Source organism: Sinocyclocheilus anshuiensis, unplaced genomic scaffold (assembly GCF_001515605.1).
Source record: "Sinocyclocheilus anshuiensis isolate Anshui unplaced genomic scaffold, SAMN03320099.WGS_v1.1 scaffold1115, whole genome shotgun sequence".
NCBI lineage: Eukaryota > Metazoa > Chordata > Actinopteri > Cypriniformes > Cyprinidae > Sinocyclocheilus > Sinocyclocheilus anshuiensis.
In genome coordinates this window covers 38,714-59,112 of record NW_015547735.1, presented here as the reverse complement: position 1 = coordinate 59,112, position 20,399 = coordinate 38,714, and the positions used below count along the sequence as shown (strand labels likewise).

The following is a 20,399-nucleotide window of genomic DNA, read 5'->3' as shown; positions in this document are numbered from 1 at the left end:
AGCGTACTGTGCCCACCATGAATAAACATACACACACACACACACACCGTTTGTCTCTCATTACAGCTAATTGTGCCGCTTCTGTAAAGGGGTTTTAATTAGCCTAAACAACAACAGCAGAGAGATTATGGGGCCGTACAGATGTCCGCTTTCTCTGTGTGTCTCTAGACTGAAAGATCAGACTGAAAATAAACAGGAGGCCTTTTTGAGGTCAGCTAGTCTGTTTGTGTTACGATCTGTTCTGAAAGTCTTAGACCTGTTTAAGTGTGACCACCTCTTTAAAAGACTCCGATAGCACTGTATAAAGACGTCACACCGCTTGTGAACATATCTCAATACAGTCATTTATAATATGATTTTTATGCACGTATGCAAGACAATGTATATGACGTTAATATACATAGGCAGCCAAAAGTTTGGAACAATTAAGATGCATTTATTAGAATGATTTCTGAAGGGTCATGTGAAACTGAAGACTGGAGTAATGATGCTGAAAATTCAGCTTTACCATTACAGGCATAAATCACATTTTAAAATATATTCGAATAGAAAAAGCTATTATAAATTGTAATATTTCACTTTTTTTTTTTTTTTACTTTATTTTGATCAAATAAATTCAGCTTTGATGAGCAGAAGATATTTATTTCAAAATCATTAATAATTGTAATGTTTCCAAACTTTTGGCTGGTACTTTAATAATAATAACAATTCCATATACTTTACTATAATATATTATATTGTTATCATGATTATTAAATGCTGCTTTTTATTTTTTACAGGACAATAGTATGTATTATTACAATATAAGATATATCTTTAAATGTGCTAAAATATATATTTTTAATAATAAGTGCTGGGGCATGGTCAGATTTTCCTTCTTTTTTTGTCTCTAGCTGATCACAAGCCTGAAAAAGCTATAGAAACAATTTTCCCTCAAAAATTGCGAGTAAATTTCACAAATAATTTCAAAGAAAATAAATAATTTGTTTTAGTTAGAAGTTTGAAAAATTATTATTATTTTTTTTTTACAGTGCATCAACAATTGGTGTAGAAACAATTGTCTAAATTAAGAGTAAATTTCACAAAGAATTAAAAAAAAAAACAGCAAGTACACTAAAAAATGCTGGGTTATTTCAAACCAACTTTGGGTCAAATTTGGACTTAAAAATCTAATGTAAAATTTTAACCCTACGGTTGGGTTAGTCCATATTTGACCTAAAGTTGGGTTGAAATAACCCAACATTTTTTAAAGTGAACATTAAATGAAACTCTACCTAAAAACTCAATATTTTAGTTTTATTTGCAACTTAGAAAAATACAATTTTACAGTGCATAAATAAAAAAATTGGCATGGAAACCATTTTCACTCAAAAATTGCTAGTAAATTTCACAAGCACAGTAACACTGAATTAAGCGTTAACTGTTAAAGTAGAAATATTGAAAATGACTCCAAAATTATTTTTGTTTACAAAATAGTTTTTACAGTGCACAGATTGAGATTCTTTAATAGAACACATTGGGCAACATTGAGCCCCAGCGTTAGTTTGATCATTAAGCAGCGTCACATGTAAACGAATGAGAGCAAGCTGACCTCGAGTGGAGGCTCTTTCGTGTAACGGCACACAAGCATTACCCAATTAAACGCTCTATTATGAGCAGAGACGCAGAATCCAGGGGTGGCTCAAGGTAATCATATGACCGGTTGAAGATCAGAAAGCTTTCAGCGAATGTAGAGCAGGAGAGTATCTCATCCAGGCAAAAACAACAGCCTCATCTGGCCCCGTTTGCCTCTTAATTTGCTTGGCTCGTTTCAGCCAATCTGAGTTACTTTGTGGAGAATTTGCCCTAGTTTTTGCGTCTCAAACTGGGAGACCGGACTCACAGAGAGACCTTGTTTTCTTCAGGACATAATCCTGCCATGTTTTGTTGGTGTGTTGACCTGACGCAAGGTGAATCTGGATTGATTCTGTGGCCCTGAGCATGTTTTTCTGATGTTTTGGGGACGATCGCTATAACAGATTCCTCTAACGGCACTCGAGGGAAATTACCTGTTTGCACTCGTTCCTCGCAGACTTTCATCTAAACATAGAAACATCATGAGAAATCAATTTAGCATAGTCGACTCACATCACTGAAATCTGCCGCTGCCAGCTATTATTTCATCCATCAGTACCAATCTAGACATTAGACATTTAACTTTTAGCAATGATGCATTAAATGGATCAAAAGTGACAGTAAAGACAACTATAAAATGTAACGGCAACATTCTCTTTATGAGGTTAAAGCAAGCTTCATAAGACTTTACTTAAAGCCTTTATATGTAATGCTTTAAAAAGTATTTTTTATGCTTTAATTATGCAGCTTATAATGCTTATAAATCATTAAAAAAATGAAAGTATACAAATGTTATAGAAGTTTAAATTTACTGTAAAGAAAATGTAATATACTATTTTTATTATATTTTATATAAAATAAATATATGTGACCCTGGAGCACAAAACCAGTCATAAGGGTCAGTTTTTCAAAATTGAGGTTTATGCATCATCTGAAAGCTGAATAAATAAGCTTTCCATTGATGTATGGTTTGTTAGGATAGGACAATATTTGGCTGAGATACAACTATTTGAAAATCTGGAATCTGAGGGTGCAAAAAAAAATCCAAATATTGAGAAAATCATCTTTAAAGTTGTTCAAATGAAGTTCTTAGCAATGCATATTACTAATCAAAAATTAAGTTTTGATATATTTACAGTAGGAAATTTACAAAATATCTTCATGGAACATGATCTTTACTTAATATCCTAATGATTTTTGGCATAAAAGAAAAAAGGATAATTTTCACCCATACAATGTATTGTTGGCTATTGCTACAAATATACCCCAGCGACTTAAGACTGCTTTTGTGCTGCAGGGACACATTTTACAAAATAGGTTTTAATCCAAAATTGATATAAAATTAAACCCATGTGTCTAAATAAGTTGTGTTCCAAATTTGAAGTTGATATTAAAAAAATTGAGGCTCCTATGCAATTTTGTTTAGGCGTTATACCACAAATAGCCACCGGGTGCCGTCCAAACTTTTTTTGATGCCTTTTTCTGTCACAAATGTATAAATTGCTCTCTCAATATTACTAACCACCAAATATGGAATCTTGAGACTCAGACCTTTCCAACGATATGTATTTTGTGAAGTTTTGATTCTAAAAGACCGTAATACATTTTGTAATATGACTCCTCCCACTAAGGGGGAGGAGCCCGCTAAAAGATTTTAAAGTATAATTTCCATGGTAATGCAATGTCCCATTTGAAAATGGCTTTCACAGCATGAATTTTGAGGTTTTAAGCTTTCAAGTGATATATAATTTATGATGATTATAAAACATGTGATGGGGGGGAAAAGTAAATGAAAAACTCCTGTTATGATGTATATGTTTTGAGGTGCACTCTTGTCATAAATGAATCTGTTACTGCTCCTACATAATTTGTAACAACAAACAGTGGTAAAATATCTATTTAGGAGTTTTAGACCTTTCCAACGATATACAGTTTGTCATGATTAGATTAGGATTTAATCGTAATATATTGAAGTAAATACATTTTTATTCCGTGGTGAAAACATAAAACACATGACTTACAATTTTATTTTATTTTTGTAAGAAATTAATACTTTTACTCATTAAATTGATCAAAAGTGACAGTAAAGACAAGACACAAATCTATGTCAAATCAATGCTTTCTATTCATCAAAGAATCCTGAAAAATAAATCACAGTTGACACAAAAATATCAATTGTTTTCAACATTACTAATAATCAGAAATGTATTATACTGATTTCTGAAGATCATGTGACACTGAAGACTGGAGTAATGATGCTGAAAATACAGCTGCGCATCACAGGAATACATTACAGTTTAACAGAGATTCACATAGAAAACAGCTGTTTTACATTCTAATAATATTTCCCAATTTTTACTGTATTTTTGATCAAATAAATGCACCCTTGATGAGCACTCTTTTAAGAACTTGAAAAATTTTTATTATTCCAAACTTTCAATTGGCAGTGTACTGTATATTATAAACAATACCTCAATGTAAATAAATAAAATATATATTTTTTTCAATTTAAATAATCAATTAATTCTGAAAGTATATGTGCTTTTCATTCTCTCTGTCATGCACAAACACACACTCACAATCTGTCAAATGGCAAAACCTGCAGCAGAATCAGAAGTGAGCTTAAAGTGTCGCAGGCCTCCAGAGCGCTGACATTTTGTTTTAATCTGGTGACCTTTCATCATAATAATTCATATTGTGTCTCTTCTACAGGAGCTCGATCGAGAGAGAGAGAGAGAGCTCCTGTAAGTTCTGCTGTTTCTATCAGCTCTGAGTCTTTATGAACTTCCTGATCTGCATTTATCATTCCCAGGGTCATAGCTAAACTACGATAGTAGTTAACGGATATTAAAAGGTTGTTGATGCAGTTAACGATTGCGTGGGAGTTTTCAGCGCTCACCTCTGACCCAGATCCATAATAGAGCACAACTGGAAATAAAGTCACATTTATTTCTGTAGTGCTTTATACAAAGCAGATTGATTCAAACCAATAGGATCAGTGATGCAAACGTCTTCAAAGTCAAATTCAATTTGCAGACAGTGGTGTCATTATTCAACTCAGTGTTGGTTCAGTTCAGTTTAATAAGTAAAAATCCCATTCATTTTCTGCTTAGAGATATAATAATGTATAAACCATGATACATCGAGTCTTCTTACACTCTGAAACTTATATTGATTTTATATTTATAATCAATTATTTTATAGTCAGTGAAATTTAATATATATATTTAAACACACACATATATACATTACTGTTCAAAACTTTTTTTGAAAGAAATTGATACTTTTATTCATCAAGGATGCATCAAATTGATCAAAAGTGACAGTAAAGACATTTATAATGTTACAAAAGATTCTATTTCAAATAAACGCTGTTCTTTTTAACTTTCTGTTCATCTGTGAATCCTGAAAAATAAAATGCATCACAGTTTCCACAAAAATATTAACTGTTTTCAACATAATAATAATAATAATCAGAAATGTTTCTTGAGCAGCAAATAAGCATATTATACCGATTTCTGAAGATCATGTGACACTGAAGACTGGAGTAATGATGCTGAAAATTCAGCTGCGCATCACAGAAATAAATTGCAGTTTAACAGAGATTCACATAGAAAACAGCTGTTTTACATTCTAATAATATTTCCCAATTTTTACTGTATTTGTGATCAAATAAATGCAGCCTTGGTGAGCAGAAGAGACTTCTTTCAAACAATCTAAATAATCTTAATTGCAAACTTCTGAGAGGTACTGTGTGTAAAGGCAGGTGAACAGGTAGCAATATTATGCTGCATGCCTTTTAAGAAACCTCCTTTTGTGTCTTATAAAGCAACACTGCATTTATCTTTTGTGTTAAATGCAATCCCAGAATGCACTATGACAAGTGCAGTAAAAATATCCAAAACAAAAGTGAGAGAAATGTTGAGTATAAATTTTCAACACATTTATAATCTTATCTTTGTATTTTAATTCTTATTAGATTCTTTCATAAAGCTTAGATGTCAAACTTGAGTGTTCCATTTAATTATTTGTATCGTTTGCATGCTATGTAGAACATTCCATTTTAGTTGCCTGTGTAGGCAGCAGACAGCAAGGCTGCGAAACAGAACGGAAATGTAGTTTAAGTAAGTTTCAGTGACTTGTAATTCAAAAAGCAACTTAAGTTCCTTGATGCAACTTTGGCATTTTAACAGTTTAGCTTACCAAACATAATATCCGATACAATATTTCTTTCAGCTTTCAAAACAAACCATTTGTGACCCTGGAGCACAAAACCAGTCATAAGGGTCAGTTTTGTGAAATTGAGATTTATGCATCATCTGAAAGCTGAATACAATACAATCTTTCCATTGATGTATGGTTTGTTAGGATAGGACAATATTTGGCCGAGATACAACTATTTGAAAATCTGGAATCTGAGGGTGCAAAACAATCTAAATATTGAGAAAATCATCTTTAAAGTTGTTCAAATTAAGTTCTTAGCAATGCATATTACTAATCAAAAATAAAATTTTGATATATTTACGGTAGGACATTTTCAAAATATCTTCATGGAACATGATCTTTACTTAATATCCTAATGATTTTTGGCATAAAAGAAAAATGGATAATTTTGACCCATACAATGTATTGTTGGCTATTGCTACAAATATACCCCAGCGACTTAACACTGCTTTTGTGCTGCAGGGACACAAATGATAAATGTGTTCTTGTTCTGATTATAATATTTTTGTGTTTGCTTTCACAATGACCTTTCAAAATGAAAAAAAAAAAAAGTTTAGATATTTCAATTACACTTTATATTTTAATGCATCGCTTGACGACTGTAAACAAACTGTAAGCATTATTATTTTTAATAAATGTGACAATTTTTTGTCTTTAATTGCAATCACTCACTCAAGGCTGTGCATTACAGTGATTTTTTTCCAGGGGGTTTTAAGTGTTTCTCTTCACGGTGTAATGCAGGGGCTTGAGCGATGCATTGCTGTAGTGTTGCATGCAGACGTTCAGATGCTTGTGAGCGGTGAAATGTCCCTGTTGGTCATCACGCTCTTGGGCTCAGTCAAACCCTGTTAACAGCTTTCAGTTTTTCACTCCAGGAGACAGACGACCATATCTAAGATCTCTCATCTTTCTCATGTTAAAGCTCCAGAGACGCTCCTCTAGAGCTTACGCTACCCTGAGATTCGAAGAGTTAAGTCGATTTTTAACTGTAAAATCTGCACGAGCAATGATTATAGTGATGCTTAACAAACACCACTAATTATGGATAACGTGTTTGCTCCCTGAAAATGTACATTTTTAATTGCATTAGAAAAAAATATGAGCTCAAAATAAAAATAGCCTAAAGGGTTTTGTTTTTACAGCCCTAAGACGTCTAACTCACCTAGAAATTACAGATAAAACTGATTTTTTTTTTTTTTTTTTAAAGTTCATATTATACAATTTATTTAAAAAAAGAGAGCGATATTAATAGTGATGCTTGACTTAAGAAACGCCACTTATTGTGGAGAGTTTGCTTGATTTTTTAAAATAAAATGTTAAAATATGCACTTTTAAATGCATTTAAAAAAATATAAGCTTAAAATGAAAATAGCCTAAACGTTTTTGCTTTTACAGCCCTATGAACGTAATGAGAGGAAATATGAGAGAAAATGTATGTTTGCATGTCAAAATGTCCAAAGAAAAACAAAATATACAGTTTATTTAAAATATAAAATTATTTTAAGAAGACAGCAATATTAATAGTGATGCTTGGCTTAACAAACATCCCTAATTATGAATAGTGTGTTTGTCATTACATTTAATTTTAAAATATAAGCTCAAAATTTCCAAATGCCTAATGCAATATTAAACATAATGAGAGGGAATATGAGAGAGAATGTATGCTTGGCATGTCAAAATGTCAAAAGAAAACCAAAATATAGTTTGGACAAAAAAAAAAAAATGCTTAATTTATCATGCATGTCAATAAAATACATCAATTATTTGTCTGTCAGTAATGTATTATTGTGCCGTATCTCACACGACTGTTCATTTTTTTATTTTAAGGCCCTTCTGAGGCGTCTAACTCACCTAGAAATGATAGATAAAACCTATTTAAAGGGTGCTCTACCATTTATTAAAATAAAAAAAGTGTTAATATTATACCATTTATTTAAAATATTAATTTACAGCAATATTCATAGTGATGCTTGGCTTAACAAACACTATAAATTATGGCTAGTGTGTTTGCTTTTTGAAATTAAATTTTAAAATGTGCATTTTTAAATATATTTAAGCTCAAAATTTCCCAATGCCTAATGCAAAAGCTAAAAAAGTATAAACTTATGAGAGATAATGTATGCGTTTGGCATGTAAAACAAAATATAGTTTGGAAATGCAAAAGTTTCTTACAGCCACAAAAAAAAGCATAGTTTGTCTTGCGTGTCAATAAATGAATTATTCCAGCAGGAATGTATTAATAATGCCGTATCTCACACGACATTTCTGAGGCGTCTAACTCACCTAGAGATTACAGATAAGCCCGATTTAGAGAGTGCTCTACCAATTATTTTAAAAAAGTGTTCAATAAAATATACACCATTTACAAAACAACAGTTGGCAATACGTCTGGAGGCCATTTCTCTGTCCTGTACTCTAGTGTCAAATTACATCAGTATCGGTTTTCTGGTTAAAATCCTTTTAAAAACCGATCTTCACAATAACTCCAGAGTACAATGAAAGGGCCTCCTGGCCTCTCACACACACACACACACACACACACACACTCACAAGGGAAAGATACCATACAAAAATAAAACGGGATATGTTTCAGATAGATAGATATACCGTTTCTGCAATATCTCAAATAAAATGCCAGGTTGGATTGACATGAAACAAGTAGGCCTAAAGAACAGAGTGATCATGCGGTCACATAAACATCTGTTTAGATAACTGTATGCGTGAAACTAAAACCCGACGTTTGCAGTATTGTGTTTGACCGTAGCAGCAGCTGAAGACACTGATTTGACGGCTGTGTTCAAAACCTGGCGAGCTGCGCATCTAGATGCACAAAACGCATGTTTAAGCTGAGCGTTTTATCCTGTAGCTCAAGGGTTTTCAACCTTTACAGACCCAGTATAGAAAGCTATTTTTTTTTATGACAGCACTTTATAAAATATCAAATATAAGCATACTGTAATTCTAAGCACATCATTAGTTCATGCTTTCAAATGGTTTAAGCAGCATTTCTTCTCTGCCAGTTGAAAACCCTGAAGCTAGTTTAAAAAAAAACACTTGAACCTGTAATGAAACATCAAGAACCTTTTTTTTTTTTTTTTTGTAGTGGTAATTTCCAAAGAGCCATTTAGCATCTACAGCATTCCTAATGTGATCTAAAGAAACGTACAGTGTAAAAAGTGCACAGACAGTCACTGAGTTTTGAACACAGCTAATGACTTCAATATAAAGACACGAGATCGAGCTGGAAAAACATCCATCCACCAACTGTTTTCTCCTGGAGTACCTTCATGGGCCCCCAGGGGTCCACACGGTAAAAAAGTAAAATGTGCAACTCTTAAAAATACTTTCATTGGTGTAACCTAATGTCATTTTCATTTCTAGGTTACCTGAGAAAACGCTTTTACAGTGCATGGACCCCTGGCCGAAAAGCCTGGCTCAATGCACGCTCCATCAAGACCTTCTTAAGAACATCTCAATGTAGCTGAGACAGTGTAGACCGAAACGATCTGTAGAAGCTATAATGGAACTTTTCTCAAATACATCGAGTCGCTACACTCTTACAAATAAAGGTGCTTCACAGTGATGCCATAGAAGAACCTTTTTTTGTCTCAATGGTTCCATAAAGAACCTTTAACATCTGAAGCTTTAACACACTTTCTGTTTCACGAAAGCTTCTTTGTGGTGAAAAGGTAAGAAAGAGATGTTTTTTTGACTGAATGGTTCTTTGTGGAACCAAAAATGGTTCTTCTATGGCCTCGCTGTGAAGAACCTTTTACACTCTTAAAAATAAAGCTTCCAAAGGGGGATTTTCACAGTGATGTCATAGAAGAACCAGTTTTGGTTCCACAAAGAACCCTTCAATGAACAGTTCTTAAAAGAAACATTTTTTTTCTTTGTGTGAAGAACATTTCAATAATCTAAAGAACCTTTTTCCACTGTAAAGAAGCTTTTGTGGAATGAAAAGGTTCTATGGATGGTAAAGGTTCTTTGTGGAACCACTGATGCCAATAAAGAACCTTTATTTTTAAGGGGAGAGACACTGCAGTTTTTTTCATGCACCTGTCAAGTTTTGGGATTTTTGGTTTTTCATAGTGTTTTTTCAGACTGTAGTGGAAAGAAAACATCCGAAAGACACTGTTAAGTGTTTCTTTTATAGCACTTTATCTATTTGTGTCAATTGATTTCAATTACTATACATATTTTTAAAGGCCAGAGTTTTTCTCCTATGCCAAGCCATAAATCTCCTCTTCAGTAGCACTCGCACACACCAAACTTTACATTTTTATTCCTGTCCTGAAGGTTTTTACAGCGGGTTTTGTTCATATGTAATTTGCTTGATTATATACAACATTTTATTCCCGCCCCAAATTGTGAAAGTGTATTGTTTTCTGCCCGTTCGAAGTATTTTCTGAATTATGGAGTGACAAAAATGAGATCCCTCTGTAAAAACATTTGACTCTAATATGTCAAAAAAATTAAACAAGAATTTTTAAAACTGACTTAGATTTTTTGTACTAGAAATGTATGCAAATTAGCGCATATTTCTTTAAACAAGGTCTCATTTGCATATTTAAACCTAACATTTTAGAAAACTTGTATTACAAAAAAATTGTTTGCAATTATCAATGTAATCAACTGGGTAAGTAAGGCGATAACTATTCGGTTTTTTTACCCTATTCACCTGCAGTGTCTCGCTTTAAGAGTGTAAGCACCATTTTTTTAAGAGTGTACGTTTTGAAACGCAGCCAAGGACTTGATAAGGACACGACCCTGCTGAAAAAAAACAATAGCAACCATCACAGAAACTCAAATGGTTTCCACTACAAATACCCTTACAAACAATCAACTTTTAACCATTCGAACCATTAAAAATGGGTTTCTGTAGTGTGTTTTGGGACACATTCCATTAGGATTTAATGCTTTTAACAAGCCACCAATAAAAAGGTGACCAATTACCAGTAGAAACCCACAGGGTCCATTACTGTTTCCATTAAAACCAATACAACTCCCAATCCCCTGATAGCACGCGTACATCACGGAGACGTCTGTTTACATCTGCAAGACGTTTTTTTTTTTAGACTATTTGCTTATCAGCAATACGTCTATAGGACGTTTCCTTTTAGATGTCATCTATTAGATGTCTTTAAGATGTTTATAATTTAGAATGCATGTAAAACTGACATCTTACAGAGGTTTGTACACAGCAGATGCTTTATCATTAACATATACATCTTGCAGACGTACGTGTGCTAATATAACCAGTACGACCATTACAATTTTTTGTGATGGTGTCTATATTTTTTTTTTAGCAGGGGAGAGTGGGGCAAGAAAGAAAACATCCGTGCATCCATCCGCCTTAAACGTGCACCACCGCCGCCGCTTTAGAAGCTTCCAGATCGCTCCGGTAGCGCTCCAGCCAGTCTCTGAGCTCCGAAATCCGGTAGCCTTCTGGACCCCTGCCGCCTTGATAAACGACCTTCTCGTCCTTCAGTATGTAGAGGCGCTCAAAATAGGCGCCGTACGCCGAGTTAGACGAGTTCTCCATGGTGTCCACGACCACGGCGCTCCCCTGCGCCTCGCGGTTCATGAGCTCCGCGGCGCGGAGTCTGTCCTCCAGACAGCGGTGCCTAGGGATCTGGTAAGGCGCGTCGGAACTCACCCAGCCGTCTGAAGGATGCGCTTCCTCGATATACACCAGCAGCGAGTCCGCGATGTCCGCGTACTGCCGCGCGACGCGTTGGAACGCCGCGAGGCGCGTCATGAACGGCGGTCAGGAGCAGCTCCCAAAGTTCAGGATGAGGGGTCTCCTCCCGCGGGCGTAGTCCAGGATCCGCTGCGCGCCTCTCCGCGACGCGCTGTCCAGCGGAACCACCTCGGTGTTGGGCGCCGCGCCGCCCAGATGCGCCGTCTTGAAGAAGTCCAGCTTGTGGCCGTACCACACGGCGCGCAGCGACTCCAGCGTGAACATCTTGTTGGAGTCGGACACGCAGAGCGGCGGATCGTCGGGGCTGCTCAGGTCGCTCTCTCGCATCTTCGTGAGCACCTTCCTCCGGATGCACAAGAAATCCAGGAGCCAGAGCATCACGGCGGCGAGAAGGAAGCGCGGAAGCAGCATTACGCACACGGCGGCGTTTTTCAGCGCCGTTTGGACACCTGCGGATCCATGGAGCATCTCCATCTCCACAGATACAGCCGTGTCGTTCTGCGCGCTTTCCCCCTGTCTCTCTCCCTCTCTCTCTCTCTATCTACCTCTCTCTTTCTTTCTAGCTCCGAGTTCCGCTTTTTATAGGACTAGTAAGGATTTGAATGGAAAACAACACGCCTCCGCACCCGTGCCGCCTCCTCGCATGGAGGGGATTACCTCCCGTCAACTCTCCTGGTTTGACAGCTCCACTTTAGAATGCATCGGTGCTTGTAATGCATCGCGTCAAAAATAAAAATAAATAAATAATCCTCTCGCTGAACGCTAGATGCTGACAGAGACGTTTGACGTGACACATGATTTTAACCGATTCGTCGAGTCAGGACGTGAACTTGGTGAAGTCGACGGAAAGATAGAGTGATGAGATGAGAGAAGGGTTGTTAAACTGTCGAGAGAGATGTTAAATTGTTTGGTGTAACAATTGCATTTTTAATGCGTTGGTGGTTTCTCAGAGAACGCTATTTCCGATCTTAGATCGTTTGACATGACAGTTGCATTGCTGGTTTTAATGCAAGCCATGCTTGTTAAACTGTCGAGAGATATAAAACAGTTGCATTTTTTAATGCATTAGTGGTTTTAATGCAACACACAAAAATGTTTCTCAGAGCACGCTACTTTCCGATGTTAGATCGTTTGACATGACAATTGCGTTATTTCAATGCGTTGGTGGTTTAAATTCATCATGTAAAGACATGTTTTTTATTGCAATGGTGAAATCAAGACAGAGATTGATAGATGATGACATAGATGTTAGATCGTTTGACAAGACAGTTGCATTTTTTTAATGCATTGGTGGTTTTAATGCAACACACTAAAATGTTTCTCAGAGAACACTACTTCAGATGTTAGATCGTTTGACATGACAGTTGCATTAATGCATTGGTAGTTTAAATTCATCCTGTCAAGACTTGTTTCTTATGAAAATTGTAATTGTGAAATCGAGGAAATATAGAGAGAGATAGATGCTGAGATGTTAGAATGTTTGACATGACAGTTGCATTATTTTAATGCGTTGGTTTCTTAAATTCATCATGTAAAGACGTGCTTTTATTGCAATGGTGAAATCAAGACAGAGATTGATAGATGATGACAGTTGAGACAGTTGAATTGCAGGTTTTAATGTGTGACATGCTTTTTAATGCAATACTTGTTCAACTGTCGAGAGAGATGTTAAATTGTTTGATTTAACAGTTGCATTTGTTAATGCATTGGTGGTTTTAATGCAACACACAAACGTGTTTTTTCAGAGAGCACTACTTCAGATGTTAGATCGTTTGACATGACAGTTGCATTTTTTTTAATGCATTGGTGATCTTAATGCATAATGCTTAATGCAAGATGTGTTTTTTATTAAACATGACGTGAAGCCGAGAGAGATTGATGCTGAGACATGACATGATTATTTGATGAACATGTTTTAATGCATTGGTGGTTTCTGCATTGGTGGCTTCTGGGTGAGCACTCGATGCTGACAAATGTTAGATTGTTTAACATGACAGTTGCATAATGCACTGGTGGTTTAAATTCATCACGTCAGAATATGTTTCTTATTGCAATGGTGAAATCAAGACAGAGAGATGGATGTTAGATCGTTTGGCATGACAGTTGCATTGCTGGTTTTAATGCTTCTTAATGCATGACGTGTTTCTTATTAAACGTTACAAGAGGGAGAGAGATGCTGAGACAATTGACAAATGATTATTTAATAAACAATGAATTTTAATGCATTGGTGTTTTTAATGCATCAAGTCGAGAATTGCTTCTTGAAATATCTCAGTAACTGGAGCCAATTAAAGAAACAACAACACGCTGCTTGTTAGATTATTTGACATCTCCACTTTGGAATGCATCGGCGCTTGTAGTGCATTGCATCCAAGAGGGAGAGAGATGCTGAGACAATTGACAAATGATTATTTAATAAACAATGAATTTTAATGCATTGGTGTTTTTAATGCATCAAGTCAAGAATTGCTTCTTGAAATATCTCAGTAACTGGAGCCAATTAAAGAAACAACAACATGCTGCTTGTTAGATTATTTGACCTCCACTTTGGAATGCATCGGCGCTTGTAGTGCATTGCATCAAAACTGCTTCTCGGTAAACACTGATGCTGACAGACAGTTGCATTTTTCTCAATGCGTTGGTGGTTTTAATGCAGGATGTGCTTCTTAATGCAAGACATGCTTCTTATTAATTGCATTGATACATTGATGCTGAGAGAGATGTCAGATTGTTTGATACAGCAGTTGCACTTTAAATGCATTGGTAAAAATGCTGCTTAATAAAAATACATTGGTGGAGTCATGAGAGATGCTGACATAGAAGTTAGATTATTTGACAAATGGCTGTTGAATTTTCTTAATGCATTGTGTCAGGAGGAGCTTCTTTATGACAATTGCGGTTTTTAATGCAATAGTGGTTATAGTGCTTTATGTAAAAGTGCTTCTTAATAAAACCATTGGTGAAACTTGACCAGATGATGACAGGTGATTATTTAATTCGATTATTTGACAAATGACTCTTTTAATGCATTGGTGGTTTTAATGCGTCATGTATACAGCGAGAGAGGTGTAAGTTATGACAGCATGAAAAATGATAGTTGTGTTATTTAATGCTATAGCACTTTTGAGGCATGCATAATGCAGTTTTCATGAAGTATCTCAAACATTTTAATGCACTGTGTCAAGAAATGCATCTTAATGGACCAAAAAGAGAGAAAGAGAGATGAAACATTCTGCACTTTTCTATACTTTTTAGTGCATTGATTTTAAATAATGTCACATGTTACTGACAGCAGTCTGAAATTATTTAATGAGCATGCACTAATGCACACAGAGGAGTCAGTGTGACGTTTAAAGCAAAAGACGTAAGCACAAATCAAGGCATGCACAAAATCAATTTATGACATTCAAGGGAAGCAAATATAGAAATGCCATTAAATGTGCAGTTATATATATATTGCATTGTGTCAGCAGTCGGATTAAACCCCGACTCTCTCAGGAGCATAAACAAGCTTACGTGCAATGTGAATGCAGGTTCCAGGATTCCAGCCAAAATGTCATGATCCCTACTGAATGTATTGTATGTACTGTTCATTTGCTTCAATGTTGCTTATAAGCTAATTAGCTTAAATCCTACCTTTACATATTCCACAGAAACCTATTTACAAGAGAAAACACTATATACCTTGTAAACAAAATCCCTTCCCTGCAATCCTTGTGATACAATGCTTGACACAGTTTTTCAGATCAGTTGCTTTTAATCAGGTAATACCAGTTACATCTATCTGCGAGAAAACTGAAAAACATCTGAGGCATTTTGTAGCTCCCATTAATGTCAAAACATGCTAACTTTGCTGAAAATGACAGGAGTAATTGGCTAAACGATGCATGTATAATTTTCTTCATTATCCCAACAGTAAGTAATGGTGTGTTCAGGAAACCTGTTTGAAAACAGTCATCGTGCTTATGTTTTGTATTTGATTAGAAATGCAGTGATTTATTACCCGTTTTGAAGTAAGAACAAAGTAGCCAAATAATGCTGCTATATTTACTAATTTCAGAAACCTCCATTTTTGAGCCTGTAAATATCACATGACCATCGAATCACAACAGAATTAATTGACACCACAAGAATACAAGTCCTTTTAGAAACAGGCACTAAAACATCTATGATATAATGAAATAAGGTGAAGTTAAAAGCGTCTTAATGCTGGATGTGTTTCAGCTTTTGTCTTCTCCAGATGTTAACTGATGGACTGGAGTGCTGTGGATTACTTGTGGATTATTGTGATGTTTTTATCAGCTGTTTGGTCTCTCATTCTGACGGCACCCATTCACTGCAGAGCATCCATTGCTGAGACACTGATGCAATGCTACATTTCTACAAACCTGATGAAGAAACAAACTCAGGCAGAAAAACTTGTCAGTTTTATTTATCTCTATATTCTGAAGGTTTTTACTGAGGGCTTTGTTCATATAACATTTGCCTGACATTTTATTCCCCCCCAAAAAAATAAAAATCCAATTTTTTTTTTTTTTGGACAGCTTTTGAGAGTATTTTCTGGTTTATGGAGTGATGAAAAGAGAAATCCAAACTCTAATATATCAACAAAATCAAACATGAATTCAGAATCTGTCTTTACCCAGTGTTCAGATTAATGTTTTGAAAATGTATGCAAATTAAATCTAATTAGCTATGCCTCATTTGCATATATAAATATAATGTTTGAGAAAACGTAATGTAAGCAATCAAACTGGCAAGTATGGTGATGTTTATTAGTTTACTAGTTATTATTCTTTACCCCTTTCACCTGTAGTGTCTATTTTTTGTTAGTTCATGGGATGTTATTGTAGAGTTGCACCAGATTTTTACATTTGGAATATCATGCAATGATGAATCGTCAGTTTTGATCATATGTTGACTTTAAAATGCAAATATAAAAAAAAAATACAGTACTTCGAGCCGGTGAATTGAGCAGAAGTGTTATGAAAACAAAGTCAGAGATACTGAAATACAAGTAGACCACAGACATCAGGTTTTAAAGCTATATTTTTAATGTTCTTTTAAGGTGCTCAGTTTTTTATGCGGTCTGTCAGTAACGCCAGGCCAAAAACCTGAATATTCCTCGAAAAATCATTGCAAACAAACTCTGTTATTCAACTCAACAGTCTCTCCTGCCAAGCCGAGTCCATGTTTCATTTCAACAAAAACACGGTTGTTACTGTAAAAATGTCCTTGCCTTGGACTCCCGAGACAGTCAGAAATCTCGAAGATCTTGAAAGTGAAGTGGACAGGCAGCAGTGAGCCGCGCTAAGACAGCAGGTATTTGTAGATTGAAAGCAGGCCAGCTGTTCCAAGAAACAGGAGTGTGTGGAGTAGATTTGCGATGCTTTTGGGTAACGCTGTTCCCGACCGAGAGACGTGAGCGTAACATGAGGTCAAGTGCACTATTCCAGGCCTAATAATAGAGTAAAACACAGTTTGCAGTGCTGAACTTCTGAACCCCTGCTGCGTGAGATGCTCGTTTAGCTGCATCTCATCCTGATGAGCTTTGTAAAAATCGACGTGTTTCAGAAAGACGGGGCATAGAGGAGAAACAATAATGTACAGAATGTGGAATATAATGTGTTTTTTGAACCTTAAACCGCATAAACATTTTGCATTACACCAAATACACAACATAACGTTTTTTTTAGCAGCATCATATGACCCCTTTAACTCCTGCTTCTGCTGCTGTCGGCGCAAACCAAGGTCACGATGCATGCGGTCGTGCCAAAGTGATTTTTGGCATGATTGTGTTTGCATGCGCTGCTGCGAAAGCAATATATCAGAATGACAACTTCTGATGAGGAATCTCAACTTTCTGAAGATATTATTAAATGCTAAAATTTGCACAGACTAAGATTAATGCATGCTTTAAAAGCATTTTTCATAGTTAATTCAATTTAGTTAACTATTGTTAACAAATGAAACCATTGTAATTTGGAATGTCGTGGAATAATTATAAAATAGTCATATAATTATATTATTATTAGTGCTGTCAAACGATTAATCGCGATTAATCGCATCCAAAATAAAAGTTTTTGTTTGCATAATATATGTGTATATTTTTTATGTATATATAAATACAAATGCATGTATATATTTAAAAAAATATATGTTATGTTTATATATTAAATACATTTATATATAATATCAATTATATGAATATAAATATATACATGTAAATATTTTCAAAATAATATATACTGTATGTGTGTGTATCTATATATACATTATATATTTAAAGTTGATGAATTCTGTTGTAAAACAAACAAAGATTATTGGAGTCATTTTTTGTGCTTACAAAATTCAATGTTGCTTGCTGTTTCTTTGTAAATATTTTAGAAACTGACTAGCAATTTCTATGCCCATTTTTTTTCAAGCACACATGGATTTTTTTTCTTTTTTCTTTTTTTTGTCCTGAGGGCACGTCTTGCGTCTCTTTTTCATCGTGACCTCGTTAGTGTTTTTCCTAATCACAAATGCATACTCCAGACTTCCGAGTTCTGCATTTGTAAGAATCTGACGGACCCCTAACCCTGTTACCTCCAGTAAACCCTGCTAAGAGCTTGGCCTGAGCCGCTGGGTCACACAAGGACAGCCCAGAATAGGAAAAACAGCCAGAGCCTGCAGCAAACTTAAGAGATTGGCGGAAATCCGCTCGAACGGCAGTGAGACACAGCCTCCGCTGCATTAATGGAGAGCAGCACAGCTTTTCTCCTTCCAAACCTCTGCTCCAGACGCTGAGAAGGATCGGCGTAGCGTAGCAACCGTCGTCAGGCTCCGGTCAGGATTATCCTGCTCAAAAGGCCCGAGTACATACTCGTCATTTAGCAGACGAACAGTGCAGCGTTGACTGAAAAACATCAGGCTTTGTGCATGGAGATACTGATATTGTGCTGCGCTTCGAAGGTGCTTTTGTCCTGATTTTACTATGATTTCTCTTCCAAAACAATGTAAAGCGGAGCGACGTCTAGCTTAATAAAACAATCCAGTCAGTAGCAACACCATAAGCACATTTATGTACATCTTTAAAACCGTATCGGCTAGAATCAGTATAATTTTATATTATTTATTTACAGTTATAGTTTAATTACTAATGGGCTTTTATTTTCATTTTTATTATTTTTTAAGCTTTTGTCTTTTTTTTTAGTTTTTGTTCTTTTAAATGTTTTTTTTTTTCAGTTTTAGTTTTAGTTATTATTTCTTTCAGATGCAAGCCAGTGAACCATATTTGGTATTATTTATATACTATTACTGTTATATACTTATAGTTTTTATTAAAGATTATTAAGTTGCTTCTGTTTTTTTTAATTTTTATTTTAGTTGAATTCTTAGTAGTTTTGCTATGTGCTTTTGACGTTTTTTTATTATTATTTTTATTTTAAAACATTACTGTTTAGGTGTACTTTACCTTTATTTTAGTTTTTATTTATTTACAGTTTTTAATTGTAATGCTTCAACTTGAATTTATTTCAGTTAGTTTGCCAAAGAATCATTTTATTTTATTCTATTTTATTCTATTCTATTAAATGTAGTGTTTCAACTTATTTCAGTTAGTTTGCCAAGGAATCATTTTATTTTATTCTATTTTCTTTTCTTTTCTTTTCTTTTCTTTTATTCTATTCTATTAAATTTAGTGTTTCAATTTATTTCAGTTAGTTTGCCAAGGAATCATTTATTTTCTTTTATTCTATTTTATTTTATTTTATTTTATTTTATTCTATTCTATTAAATTTAGTGTTTCAACTTATTTCAGTTAGTTGCCAAGGAATCATTTTATTTTATTTTATTTTATTTTAAATAATATTTAAAATCATTTTATTTGATGTTATTTTATTTTATTAAATTTAGTGTTTCAATTTATTTCAGTTAGTTTGCCAAGGAATCACTTTATTTTATTATATTTTATTTTATTTTAAATAATATTTAAAATTATTTTATTTTATTAAATTTAGTGTTTAAATTTATTTCAGTTAGTTTGCCAAGGAATCATTTTATTTTATTTTATTCTATTCTATAAAATTTAGTGTTTCAACTTATTTCAGTTAGTTGAATATTTAGATTTTATTTCCGCTTATTTAAATTAACAAGTTTTAGTTAATGATGATAACTCTGGCTGGATTTTTTTTTGTTACTCTCTAATAAAAAAAACATTCAGGTCCATGATTTAAAAGCTAGCACAAGGCTGTTTGTCAGATTGACACTGAATTTGAATTAATTTCAATTCATCAGTTCGTTTTGGCAGATGTGAGTTAGTGAGTTTTTGGCCGTGACCTGTATTGACTAATTTCAGCCTGGACACAAAGTCCAGTTTTCAGGAAACTTAGTATGCGTTATTGATATGAGGACATTTCTAAGGGAAATTTTTACCGTTACTGCTATAATATTATCATAAGGTTTTAATTTGGAATGTCTAATTTAACCTGACAGTGTTTAACTGAGACACACATTTTCTGTGTAAAACATCAGTTGTCGGTTCATTTATTTCTGGAATCCCATCCAGTGTAAAATGAAAATGAATCAAACAATGAAGAGTCATATAGATGGTCGAGATGAAGGCAAAGTCAGATTTGAACGGACACAGCAATATCTGGTGTCATATGACAGCTTTGTGCTAGTTTCTCTCTTATTTTCACGTTCAGGAGCATGTATTGGTGAACTAGAAGTTTATCAGTCAGATCAGTTTCAGTGGAACTCAGACCTGCTCTGCATGACTCACTGAACTGATCCGCTTCTGAAGAATCACTGACTCATCACTCACAAGTGAAGTTCTTTTAACCCAGTGTTATCTTAGTGTCATTCATATAGTTGT

The 20,399-nt window shown here is 34.7% G+C and overlaps 1 protein-coding gene across 1 annotated transcript; it reads right to left on the bottom strand.

Moving 5' to 3' along the window:
• Nucleotides 1-11,031: 11,031 nt before the first annotated feature.
• dio3b (iodothyronine deiodinase 3b) lies at nucleotides 11,032-12,211 on the bottom strand. The gene has a single exon (XM_016507280.1). The coding sequence runs from the start codon at nucleotides 12,014-12,016 to the stop codon at nucleotides 11,195-11,197; it is 822 nt and encodes a 273-aa protein (XP_016362766.1). The 5' UTR covers nucleotides 12,017-12,211; the 3' UTR covers nucleotides 11,032-11,194.
• Nucleotides 12,212-20,399: the final 8,188 nt, after the last annotated feature.